At 44.5% G+C, this 13,809-nt stretch overlaps 1 protein-coding gene across 4 annotated transcripts in view; it reads right to left on the reverse strand.

Annotated features, from left to right (window-relative positions):
• Positions 1–13,809, reverse strand: part of ldlrad3 (low density lipoprotein receptor class A domain containing 3) — a 114,902-nt gene that overhangs the window by 52,839 nt on the left and 48,254 nt on the right. For all 4 annotated transcript variants that reach the window (XM_021600535.3, XM_090230478.1, XM_090230485.1 and 1 more), the window contains exon 2: positions 8,644–8,790. In XM_021600535.3, coding sequence (XP_021456210.3) covers positions 8,644–8,790 — 147 coding nt within the window. The remainder of the gene's footprint in view (positions 1–8,643; positions 8,791–13,809) is intronic.

The following is a 13,809-nucleotide window of genomic DNA, read 5'->3' on the forward strand; positions in this document are numbered from 1 at the left end:
TATTAATTTGTTAAAATCATTCTCACGATAAGCACATTGGTAGTTGTCAGTGACAAATATCAAAGCTAAGCAGGGCTGGGCTTGGTTATTCTGTAATAACCTTAGTGATCACTGTTTTACAGCCTGTGTTCGTAATGGCTGCTCAGTGAAATAACCTGTCCTGATTTGACATAGACGCCTGCTAAAAAACTTTAATAAGCATGCTTTCCTTCATGAACTGGCCTCTGTAAAAATGGGATAGAATCAGCTTGATCTCCTCTGTCGAAGACGCATGGACCTTCCTTTTTAATATTTTCAGTGGTTTTGATAACAAACACGTCCCCATAAAGAAAATAAGAATTAAAAACAGGTTCAGTCCCTGGTTTGACCGTGATCTTGTAGAGTTACTCCACCTCAAGAATTGCATTGCATTTGGTGGAAGGCTCGGCACACGCATACTCAGGCTGACTGGCCATCGTTCAGGCAAATGAGAAATAAATGCACTCAGGCTATCCGGAAGGCCAAAGTTAGTTACTTTAAAGGAGCAGTTCTTTCTCTGTGGGTCTAACCACAAGAAGTTCTGGAAAACAGTTAAACACCTGGAGAATAAACCCTCCTCCTCACAGCTGCCCATGTCCCTTAATGTTGATGATGTGGTTGTTACTGACAAGAAGCACATGGCTGAGCTCTTTAATCACCACTTTATTAAGTCAGGATTCCTATTTGACTCAGCCATGCCTTCTTGCCCGTCCAACATTTCTTCATCTCCCACCCCTTCCAATGCGACTATCCCCGATGCTTCTCCCTCTTTTTCCCTACCCCGCTACTCAGCTTCTCCCTGGAGGCAGTCACTGAGTCTGAGGTGCTAAAGGAGCTCCTTAAACTTGGGTCAGATGCTTTAGACCCTTTCTTCCTTAAGGTTGCTGCCCCTATCATCGACAAGCCTATCTCCAGCCTTTTTAACCAAGTCATAGACTGTTCTCTCTGCTACCGCACGGCAAGCTGTACCGGAGCACCAAGTCCAGGTCCAAGATGCTTCTAAACAGCTTCTACCCCAAGCCATGAGACTCCTGAACACCTAATCAAATGGCTACCCAGACTATTTACATTGCCCCCCCTCTTTTACACAGCTGCTACTCTCTGTTGTCATCATCTATGCATAGTCACTTTAATAACTCTACCTACATGTACATATTACCTCAATTAACCGGTGCCCCCGCACATTAAAACTGTAGTGGTGCCCCCCTGTATATAGTCTCGCTATTGTTATTTTACTGCTGCTCTTTAATTACTTGTTACTTTTGTTTATATTCTTATCCGTATTTTTTTAAACTGCATTGTTTGTTATTGTCTCGTAAGTAAGCATTTCACTGTAAGGTGAACCTGTTGTATTCGGCGCATGTTACTAATTTAATTGGATTTGATGATTTAATTGCAACCTTAAAGATCCTCAATGATGTCACCATTTCCATTGATTCTAAGCAATGTCGTGCTGCTATTTTTATTGACTTGGCCAAAGCTTTTGATACGGTAGACCTTTCCATTCTTATGGGCCGGCTAAGGAGTATTGGTGTCTCTGAAGGGTCTTTGACCTGGTTTGCTAACTACCTCTCTCAAAGATTACAGTGTATGAAGTCAGAAAATCTGCTGTCTCAGCCACAGCCAGTCACCAAGGGAGCACCCCAAGGCTCGATCCTAGGCCCCACGCTCTTCTCAATTTACATCAATAACATAGCTCAGGCAGTAGGACGCTCTCTCAGCCATTTATATGCAGATGACACAGTCTTATACTCAGCTGGCCCCTCCCTGGATTTTGTGTTAAATGCTCTCCAACAAAGCTTTCTTAGTGTCCAACAAGCTTTCTCTACCCTTAACCTTGTTCTGAACACCTCCGAAACAAAGGTCATGTGGTTTAGTAAGAAGAATGCTCCTCTTCCCACAGGTGTTATTACTATAGCTGAGGGTTTAGAGCTTGAGGTAGTCACCTCACACAAGTACTTGGGAGTGGGGTGCACTGTCCTTCTCTCAGCACATATCAAAGCTCCAGGCTAAAGTTAAATCTAGACTTGGTTTCCTATATTGTAATCGCTCCTCTTTCACCCCAGCTGCCAAGCTAACCCTGATTCAGATGACCATCCTACCCATGCTAGATTACGGAGACTGGAACGAGCTGCAACAAACACTCAAACTGGACAGTTTTATCTCAATCTCTTCATTCAAAGACTCAATCATAGACACTCTTACTGACAGTTGTGGCTGCTTTGTGTGATATATTGTTGTCTCTACCTTCTTGGCCTTTGTGCTGTTGTCTGTGCCCAAAAATGTTTGTACATGTTTTGTGCTGCTACCATGTTGTGTTGCTACTATGTTGTTGTCATGTTGTGTTGCTACCATGCTGTGTTGCTACCTTGCTATGTTGTTGTCTTAGTTCTCTCCTTATGTAGTGTTATCGCTCTTGTTGTGATGTGTGTTTTGTCCTATATTTATATTGTATTAATTTTAAATCCCAGGCCCCCATCCCCGCAGGAGGCCTTTTGGTAGGCCATCATTCTTAATAAGAATTTGTTCTTAACTGACCTGCCTAGTTAAATAAAAATTAAATTAAAAAAACCCTGGATGGATACCAAAGGGATAGCTGTAGATAGGCCAACTCTCCAGTAGGAGATACTGCCCAAACAATAGATTTTTTTTCTGATAGTGAATATAACGTTGAAGATTGGATGTTGTTTCATTTTCATTGATGACTTTTTGCAAATCTAATTTATTTTCCACATGGATTCCACGTCACAATACATTGAAAAAAATGTTGATTCCACCAGTTTGTTCCCAGTGGGTAGACAAGAGGAATCAGAGTGTATATCAGTTCCAGCAGCTATAATGAAGCTCTTCTCTCCTCCTCCTACCCACACAGAGAGCCAGCCACACAGCCAGCCACATATAATAGAGCAGGGACGTTTGTTGGGAATTTGGAGGGGCAGTCACTGGAGATGTCAGGTGACACAACCATCTATTGCAGGATAATAAAGTCCACTTACGCCCGGTGTCTCAGGCATTGTGTGTATGTCTGTGTGTGTATTTACAGGTAACTGCCAAAATATTGGAAACACTTCAGTAAATGAGGGATACAAAGTAGTGTATTCAGAAAGTATTCACACACCTTGACTTTTTCCACATTTTGTTGTTACAGCCTAAATTTTAAATTAAATAAATATATATTTTGTGTCACTGGCCTACACACAATACCCTGGGGCGGCAGGTAGCCTAGAGGTTAATGGCATTGGGCCTGTAACTGAAAGGTTGCTGGTTCGAATCCCCAAGCCAGCAAGATGGAAAAATAATCCGTTCTGGCGAAGGCAGTTAACCCCCACAACAACTGCTCCCTGGATGCCGAAAACGTCGACTAATCCCGCACTGCTCTGATTCAGAGGGGTTGGGTTAAATGCAGAAGATGCATTTAGTTGTGCAACTGATTAGGTATCCCTTTTCTCAAAATGGAATTAGGTTTTTGAACTTTTTGCAAATTAATAGAAAATTAAAAGCTGAAATGTTTTGAGTCAATAAGTATTCAACCCCTTTGTTATGGCAAGCCTTAATATGGTCAGGAGTAAAAATGTGCTTAATAAGTCATGGTGCATGGTGTGCAATAACTGTCACACCCAGATCTGTTTCACCTGTCTTGTGCTTGTCTCCACCCCCCTCCAGGTGTCGCCCATTTTCCCAGTTATCCACTGTGCATTTATCCCTGTGATTGTCTATTGCCAGTTCATCTTGTCCCATCAAACCTACCAGCGTTTTACCCGTACTACTGTTTTTCTCTCTTGTCCCTGTTTTCACCGTTCTGCCTGCCCTGACCCTGACCCCGCCTTCTGTACCTTTCGGACTCTGATCTGGATCACAGACCTCTGCCTGCCCTTGACCTGTCGTTTGCCTGCCCCCTATTTTTGTAATAAACTTTTGTTACTTCGAACTGTCTGTATCTGGGTCTTATCCTGAGGTCTGACAGTATGAACTGGCCATGACTGACCCAACAGACTCAGACCAGATCCGCAACGCCATCTTCACTCAAGGAGCCACCATTGGGAGACACGAGGAGTTACTCCTAGGTCTTATGGACGGATTCCAGACCTTGGAAGACCGCCATGACTGTGCTTTGAATACATTGCTGGAGCAATTCCGCGGATTATCTGTGCGGCCACCGGCCACGACAGTAGCATCCCAGCCCCCCAGGTACACCACTGTCAGCAGTGCGTCTCTCCAGGCCACCCCGGCTTCCCGAGAACCCTGCTTACCTACTCCAGATTGCGTCGCTGGAGGGTCAGGAACCCGTCGGGTGTTTCTCTCCCAGTGTTCCCTCATCTTCGAGCTGTAGTCCTTGTCCTTCCCCTCGGACCGCTCAAAGATAGCGTATCTCATAACGCTAATGTCCGGGAGCGCTCTCGTCTGGGCTACTGCGGTGTGGGAACAACAATCTGCCATGCGTTTCAGCCTGGATGAGTTCGTGGATGAGGTGAAAAAAAGTTTTAGATTCTCGGTTGTCCAGGAGAGAGTCAGCCCGGAAGTTACTTCAGCTTCGCCAAGACTCCCGCAGTGTGAGGGACTATGCGGTTGATTTCCGCACGTTGGCTACCGAGAGTGCCTGGAACCCGGACTCCCTGTTTGACACATTCCTTCATGGATTATCGGAGGAGGTTAAGGACAGGCTCGCCGCCGGGGAGCTGCCTACGGATCTCGATTCGCTCATCGCCATGACCATCCGGATCGATGGCCGGCTAGGAGAACGTAGGAGGGAGAGGAGGTCCGATTCCGGTCCCAATTGCTCGCCCAAGGATCTCACCTTGCCCCAGAGGAACTTTGGAAGTCACTGGTGTCTACATCCCCGAGAGGATCCGGCCTTACCAGAGTTCTGCCGAGAATCTCTGAGGTCTGCTGACTCGCCTTTTTCGGAGCCTATGCAACTCTGCAGAGCTAGGCTGTCTCCAGCCGAACGCTTATGCAGACTTAAGACCCAGAGTTGTCTGTACTGTGGAACTGTCGGTCATTATGTGTCCTGTCCTTTAAAGAGACCAGGCTCATCAGTCGGTACAAGTACTTTGGTGGGCCATGCAGAGAGTTTTTCTTCTGCCCTTACTCGCACCCCTCTCCATGCCATCCTCCTGTGGGGTGACCAGTCTAAATCTCTCCGGGTTCTCAAGGACTCTGGGGCCGACAAGAGTTTCATGGATGCCACCCTGGTGTCTGAGCTGGGCATCCCCACTCAGCCTCACTCCAGTCCCCTGGACGATAGAGCACTGGATGGGCGCTCTATAGGCAGGGTTACCCACAATACTACTCCTATTCACCCGCGTGTGTCCGGGAACCACAGTGAGACTATACAGTTATACACCTCCCCCGCCGGCGCAGGTTTCTTCTTTGTTGAGAAGAAGGACAAAATTCTGCGCCCGTACATCGACTACTAGGGCCTCAATGACATCACGGTTAAGAACTGCTACCCGTTACCACTTATTGCCTCGGCTTTTGAGCTGCTCAGTCCCCTCCTGTCCTCCCTGTTCACTCATGACTGCACGGCCAGGCACAACTCCAACACCATCATTAAGTTTGCTAATAACACAACAGTGGTAGGCCTGATCACAGACAAAGATGAGACAGCCTATAGGGAGGTCGTCAGAGACCTGACCGTGTCTCATTGACGGGGCTGCAGTGGAGCAGTTCCTTGGCGTCCACATCACAAACAAACTAAAATGGTCCAAGGACACAAAGACAGTGGTGAAGAGGGCACGACAAAACCTATTCCCGCTCAGGAGACTGAAAAGATTTGGCATGGGTCCTCAGATCCTCAAAAGGTTGCATCACTGCCTGGTATGGCAACTGCTCGGCCTCTGACCTCAAGGCACTACAGAGGGTAGTGTGTACGGCCCAGTACATCACCAGGGCCAAGCTTCCTGCCATCCAGGACCTCTATACCAGGCGGTGTCAAAGACTCCAGCCAACCTACTCATAGACTGTTCTCTCTGCTACCGCACGGCAAGCGGTACCAGAGAGCCAAGTCTAGGTCCAAGAGGCTTCTAAACAGCTTCTACCCCCAAGCCATAAGACTCCTGAACAGCTAATCAAATGGCTACCCAGACTATTTATCCCTTCCCCCACGCTGCAGCTACTCTCTGTTATCATCTATGTATAGCCACTTTAATAACCCTACCTGCATGTACATAATTACCTCAATTACATCGACACCGGTGCACCCGCACATTGACACATTGACTCTGTACCGGTACCCCCTGTATATAGCCCCACTATTGTTATTTGCTGCTCTTTAATTGCTTGTTTGTCTTATCTTTAACAAATGTATTTTTTTAGATATTTTCTTAAATCTGCATTGTTAATTAAGGGCTTGTAAGTAAGCATTTCACTGTAAGGTCAACAAACTTTGATTTGGTGTGTGTGTGTGTGTGTGTGTGTGTGTGTGTGTGTGTGTGTGTGTGTGTGTGTCAAGGAGGAGACAGACAAAAACAACTAAATTCTCCGACAAAGGAGTAGGGATATCTATAAGGTATTTTAATACCAATGCATCCACTCGGCTTCAGTGTCAATTAGAGTAACTTCATGCGAACCCATTCACATTGTTTCAGCATCAATTCAAATGATTTCATACGAAGGCGATCACTGCATGTTAGCATCAGTGCAATGGTGAGGTTAAAACTCTTGACAGAGCAGAGAGCTGTCTGAAGAACCAAGCCTAACCTAACCTGTCTGCTCTGCCAAGGCCAGGAGGTGAAGTGATGGAAGTGAAGGGGATGGGTTAGATGGATTACAGAGACCTCAGGCTGAGAGAGGAAAGGAGGGAGGAGGAAAATTATGTCCAAAAAAGTTGTACTGAAATGAACAATAGTGAGAGAGAGAGAGAGAGAGAGAGAGAGAGAGAGAGAGAGAGAGAGAGAGAGAGAGAGAGAGAGAGAGAGAGAGAGAGAGAGAGAGAGAGAGAGAGACAAATAGAGAGACAAATAGAGAGACAAAGAGAGAGACAAAGAGAGAGACAAAGAGAGAGACAAAGAGAGAGACAAAGAGAGAGAGACAAATAGAGGGAGACAAAGAGAGAGAAAGAGAGCGAGAGAGAAAGAAAGAGAGAACAACAATCCATGAACAACTCCAGTGTGACATGTCATCTTGGGAATCAGGGTCCCGTTGGCAAAATTTGAGTTGTCTGGTGACTCCCTGAGCTGCCACAGCAAACAGAGAGAGTGTTGGCGAAGAAGGGATGGAAGGAGAGGACAAGGGGTAGGGCAGTGTGTGTGTGTGTGTGTGTGTGTGTGTGTGTGTGTGTGTGTGTGTGTGTGTGTGTGTGTGTGTGTGTGTGTGTGTGTGTGTGTGTGTGTGTGTGTGTGTGTGTGTGTGAGAGCATTGGGTTATGAGAGTTAGGAGGGTGTGTAAACTGGGGCTGAGCCACATGTACATTTCCCAGAGGCGTCTTAAAGTCTCAGCAGAACCAGAAGGGAAGGGGGTGAGTAGATGTTTGGCAGGGACCTAACACCCGTCCCACCCAACATGAGGAGGAAACATGTTCCTTAATTGGAGAAAAATAATTAGGTGAGTGAAAGGTGGGGTAACAGTCATCAGAGGGGAATGAGGGGGAAAACCCACCTGGAGATGAAGAGAGGGGGAGAGAGAGAGAGCAAGAGCGAGCAAGAGAGAGAGAGAGAGAGAGAGAGAGAAATGGGATACTTGTAGACATATTCACTTAAGAAGGGAGAATGAGACGGGGTGTGGTGGGGGTGTCGATGCATCGACTTGAGATGGGAGTTCCCCTTAAAGGGGTAATCCGCAATTGCTACATCCATTTTTGTACTTAAGAGTTAATTCACGATATGTACCCATTGATTCTTGAAGAATATAACTTAGAAAGGCCTCAGGTGCTTAGTTAAACTGACTTACCCCATCAGAACCCAAAATATAAGGTTGTTTTACTCCAATGTTTGTGTACATTTACTTTGTTTACAAACACTGTATATAGGCCCAAAACATGACTAAAACTATAATTTGGATATCATGGATGGTCAGTTCTTGCATCCATCGCTCTGTCTATGAATTTGAGAGTGGTTACATTTCTCCAGCCCCATCCCTCTGCTTTTATTACCAAAACAGGGGTGGGGAAATGCTTTGTTATTGTTTCTACTGCTGATTGCCTCTTTAAATATGTCAGGAGCTCAAAGTCAATGCTTATCAACATTCCCATCTTTATGTGGAGAGGGGGGATAAAGGGGGGAGAGCGGGGATAGTGAGAGAGAGGGGCGAGAGAGAGAGAGCGAGAGCGAGAGAGATAGCAGGATAGACGAAAGCTCAATAAAGATCAAAGCCAAGCAACACTAGTAGGATCATGACTTTACTGGATTATATTACCGTGGTGTTACAGTAGTATTATAATGTGCTATTTCTACACACAGGCATAATCGTCCATTGCTTTGATGGTATTACGTTTCCCCAAGTGCTAAACTGGGGCTATGGGTTTGTTGGATAGGGGGATGGGAATGGGGGGGGCCTAGACAAGAAAGAAGGGGAGAAGCAAGAAGTGCAGGACTAAACCTGGTCTCTGGTTCCCTTAAAATGCTTAGAGAGAGCGAGAGAATGAGAGAGAATTAGAAAGTGGAGATGGTGAAAGGGAGCTGTACTCACGGCAGCCTTTCTCGTCGCTCTTGTCGAAGCAGTCGGGCAGTCCGTCACACTGCCACCCGCCTGGGACACACTTCCCGTCCCCACACATGAAGTTCCCTGGGATATTGCACTCTGTGGTGAAGTTGTTCCCCGGAAGGAGCTGGCTCTCTGTGGGAGAGGAGGAGCGGGAGGAGGAAAGGAGAAAATGGAGGAGAGGGGTGGAGGGGAGAGGAGGAGGATGAGGATGATGAGGAAGAGGACGAGGATGGGGAAGAAGATGAAAAGAAGGAGGAAGATGAAGTGGAAGAGGAAGAGGGAAATATTGTTACAATCTGAGAACTTGAACGGTAGAAGAATATTGCATTCAAAAGATAATAATCTCACAGTCAAAAGGCAGGCTATTATTATCTCCAAATGGAAAATATTAAAGGCATTCCTATATCAGTATCCAGGCAGGTCATAAAAACAGAGGATAGCATCATGAATACCAATATGAAAGTATGAAAGGGTCATATGGTGATAACAGTCAGTCTCTGAGTCAGTCTACTGCTGGCTAATATAAAGAAGGGCAGATAAGGACACACATCAAGCACACACACACATTTTCCATCTGATTTCCCTATCGCTAAATACGACAGAACTTGCAAAACTTGTGTGCATCATTGCATAGTGAAGACTCCTTTCTAGATTCCTATGGAGACTATGACCCATTTGCCTTAGAAGACAATATGGGTATGTCTGGCATCAAGTACATTTGCAAAGCTCTTCCATTGTATGATCCATTGATCCACAAGCAGAGCAGCAGAGAAGCACAGTGGCCTGTGGGCAATTCCACAATAACAGTAGCAGACACTCGGATTGCCAAACAGTATGCCAAACAAAAAACATTGATTTTAAAGTTTAACAAACCATACAACTCTATGCACAATGACTACTTTTAACAATTTACACTGAACATAACACATTTACTGGAAGAACTGTGCAGATGCAAAGTTTGGTAACATAATTATGGTAAAATCTCCCTCAGTTTTTGTGTCCATGCTTTCCAAAAAATCTGTTAGATCTCTGCTCCAAATTAAGAGTTAAAGATATTTGCAGAAAGAATGGGGGTGAAGTGGATTTACACCCGGTGACGGAATTGCGGTAACAGAATTTCATCATGGGTCCCTGATCTGTACTACACAGAAATGCATACTTTTGGATATGAATGTAGTTTTAAATAGGTACAGAAACGTATAAATATGCAATATCCTCCTTTGCATATTTGGGTATTATTCTACACACTGGCTATTCTTTTAATGAGCTCTGCCCCCAAACAAGACCACATTTGGTTGGTCCGGACTGGACCAAATCTAAATCAATCATAGACATCTCTGTTTCACAAGTTTGGACATCAATGTACAGCACAGTAGCGTACAATAGAGTACAGTAAAGTTTTGTACAGTACCGCAGAGTTCAGTACATTCTGTGTTCTCTACTGTGTAGTGTACTGAACTCTACTTTACCTTACTGTACTGAACTATACTCTACATTTATTTTATTTGGTAACGGAATTGAGTTTTAATTACTTAATAATTCATAAACAAAAATGTATAACAGTAAAAACACTAACTAATTGATAGGTCTACCTTTAATTCTTACTTCTGTTGCACTGTTTGTTTGTGGGTGATTGTCTATGTTGATTGCCATTTTCAGCGCAGTTTGCATTTGGCGTCACGGTTGTTATTTCGTTTATTGTTTTTGCATAGGGTTTCAGTGTTCAGTGTTTTCTGTATTAAAATTAATGATGAACACATACCACGCCGCATTTTGGTCCTCCGATCCATCTCGCCTCTCCTCTTCAGATGAAGAGGAGGACGACCGTGACAGCAGAGAAATGTATCCGAAACTAAATCTAAGTGTTGATATTAGTCAGGGGTCTTTACTTCAACATTCTTATGTTTTCATACGTATCTCATCTGGTAGATGTTTTCTAAGACCCCTTTTCCATCTCTCTGACCAGAAGTTAAAGCTGTGGGAAAATGTACACACTACCAGTCCAAAGTTTTAAAACAAACCTACTCATTCAAGGGTTTTCTTTATTTTACTATTTTCTACATTGTAGAATAATAGTGAAGACAGCAAAACTAGGAAATAACACATATTAGAATAATTTAGAAACCAAAAAAAGTGTTAAACAAATCAAAATATATTTATTCAAATAGCCACCCCTTGCCTTGATGACAGCTTTGCACACTCTTGGCATTATCTCAACCAGCTTCACCTGGAATGCTTTCCCAACATTATTGAAGGAGTTCCCACATATGTAGAGCATTTGCTGGCAGCTTTACCTTCCCTCTGCAGTCCGACTCATCCCAAATCATATACAGTGGGGAGAACAAGTATTTGATAACCTGCAAAATCGGCAGTGTTTCCTACTTACAAAGCATGTAGAGGTCTGCCATTTTTATCATAGGTACACTTCAACTGCGAGAGACGGAATCTAAAACAAAAATCCCAAAAATAACATTGTATGATTTTTAAGTAATTAATTTGCATTTTATTGCATTACATAAGTATTTGATCACCTACCAACCAGTAAGAATTCCGTCTCTCACAGACCTGTTAGTTTTTGTTTAAGAAGCCCTCCTGTTCTCCACTCATTACCTGTATTAACTGCACCTGTTTGAACACGTTACCTGTATAAAAGACACCTGTCCACACACTCAATCAAACAGACTCCAACCTCTCCACAATGGCCAAGACCAGATAGCTGTGTAAGGACATCAGGGATAAAATTTTAGACCTACACAAGGCTGGGATGGGCTACAGGACAATAGGCAAGCAGCTTGGTGAGAAGGCAACAACTGTTGGTGCAATTATTAGAAAATGGAAGAAGTTCAAGATGACAGTCAATCACCCTCGGTCTGGGGCTCCATGCAAGATCTCACCTCGTGGGGCATCAATGATCATGAGGAAGGTGAGGGATCAGCCCAGAACTACACGGCATGACCTGAAGAGAGCTGGGACCACAGTTTCAAAGAAAACCATTAGTAACACACTACGCCGTCATGGATTCAAATCCTGCAGCGCACGCAAGGTCCCCCTGCTCAAGCCAGCGCATGTCCAGGCCCGTCTGAAGTGTGCCATTGACCATCTGGATGATCCAGAGGAGGAATGGGAGAAGGTCATGAGGTCTGATGAGACAAAAATAGAGCTTTTTGGTCTAAACTCCACTCTCCGTGTTTGGAGGAGGAAGAAGGAGGAGTACAACCCCAAGAACACTATCCCAACCGTGAAGCATGGAGGTGGAAACGTAATTCTTTGGGGATGCTTTTCTGCAAAGGGGACAGGACGACTACACTGTATTGAGGGGAGGATGGATGGGGCCATGTATCGAGAGATCTTGGCCAACAACCTCATTCCCTCAGTACGAGCATTGAAGATGAGTCGTGGCTGGGTCTTCCAGCATGACAACGACCCAAAACACACAGCCAGGGCAACTAAGGAGTGGCTCCGTAAGAAGCTTCTAAAGGTCCTGGAGTGGCCAAGCCAGTCTCCAGACCTGAACCCAATAGAAAATCGTTGGAGGGAGCTGAAAGTCCGTATTGCCCAGCAACAGCCCCGAAACTTGAAGAATCTGGAGAAGGTATGTATGGAGGAGTGGACCAAAATCCCTGCTGCAGTGTGTGCAAACCTGGTCAAGAACTACAGGAAACGTATGATCTCTGTAATTGCAAACAAAGGTTTCTGTACCAAATATTAAGTTCTGCTTTTCTGATGTATCAAATAATATGTCATGCAATAAAATGCAAATTAATTACTTAAAAATCATACAATGTGATTTTCTGGATTACAGACTTCTACATGCTTTGTAAGTAGGAATACCTGCAAAATCGGCAGTGTATCTCCCCACTGTATGTACTGTACCTTAATTCCAAAGGAATGTAAACTCTTAGCTTTCATTTGACAGGCAATTTAACATGATCCTAAGAATTTCACATGTTGCTGCTCATGGGTCTTTTACATGGAAATGACCCTGTCTGATCTTTAATAAGTGGGATAGGGCAGAACTTGTTGATGCACTCCAGCAATATACTAATGAGTTAGAATGTAAACCATGTGCTGCTGGGCTGGCTGGCTGGGCTCTGACACTGTGGTGGGGAAGGACACACTTAAGTGATAATGCCCGAGAAGCCGGTGTTTGGAGGATATAGAGTTGAAGTTGTAAGTTTATATACACTTAGTTTGCAGTCATTAAAACTCGTTTTTTAACCACTCCACAAATGTCTTGCTAACAAACTATAGTTTTGGTTAGGACATCTATTATGTGCATGACACAAGTAAATTTTCCAACAATTGTTTGCAGACATATTATTTCAACAATTGTTTGCAGACAGATTATTTCACTGTATCACAATTCCAGTGGGTCAGAAGTTCACATACACTAAGTTGACTGTGCCTTTAAAAAGATTGGGAAATTCCAGAAAATTATGTCATGGCTTTCGAAGCCAACATTTGAGTCAATTGTCGTTGTACCTGTGGATGTATTTCAAGGCCTACCTTCAAACTCAGTGCCTCTTTGTCTGACACCATGGGAAAATCAAAAGAAATCAGCCAAGACCTCAGAAAGAAATTGTTGACCTCTACAAGTCTGGTTCACCCTTGGGAGCAATTTCCAAACACCTGAAGGTACCACATTCATCTGTACAGACAATAGTACGCAAGTATAAACATCATGGGACCACGCAGCCATCCTACCGCTCAGTTCTGTCTCCTAGAGATTAACATACTTTGGTTGCGAAAAGTGCAAATCAATCCCAGAACAACAGCAAAGGACCTTGTGAAGATGCTGAAAACAGGTACAAAAGTATCTATATCTACAGTAAAACGAGTCCTATATCAACATAACCTGAAAGGCTGCTCAGCAAGGAAGAAGCCACTGCTCCAAAACCGCCATAAAAAAGCCAGACTACGGTTTGCAACTGCACATGGGGACAAAGATCATACTTATTGGAAAAATGTCCTCTGGTCTGATGAAACAAAAATAGAACTGTTTGGCCATAATGACATCGTTATGTTTGGAGGAAAAAGGGGGATGCTTGCAAGCCGAAGAACACCATCCCAACCGTGAAGCACGGGGGTGGCAGCATCATGTTGTGGGGGGGGGGGGGGGGGGGGGGGGGGGTTGCTTTGCTGCAGGAGGGA

This window comes from Oncorhynchus mykiss, chromosome 1 (assembly GCF_057628025.1).
Source record: "Oncorhynchus mykiss isolate SJ-2025 chromosome 1, ASM5762802v1, whole genome shotgun sequence".
NCBI classification, from domain to species: Eukaryota; Metazoa; Chordata; class Actinopteri; order Salmoniformes; family Salmonidae; genus Oncorhynchus; species Oncorhynchus mykiss.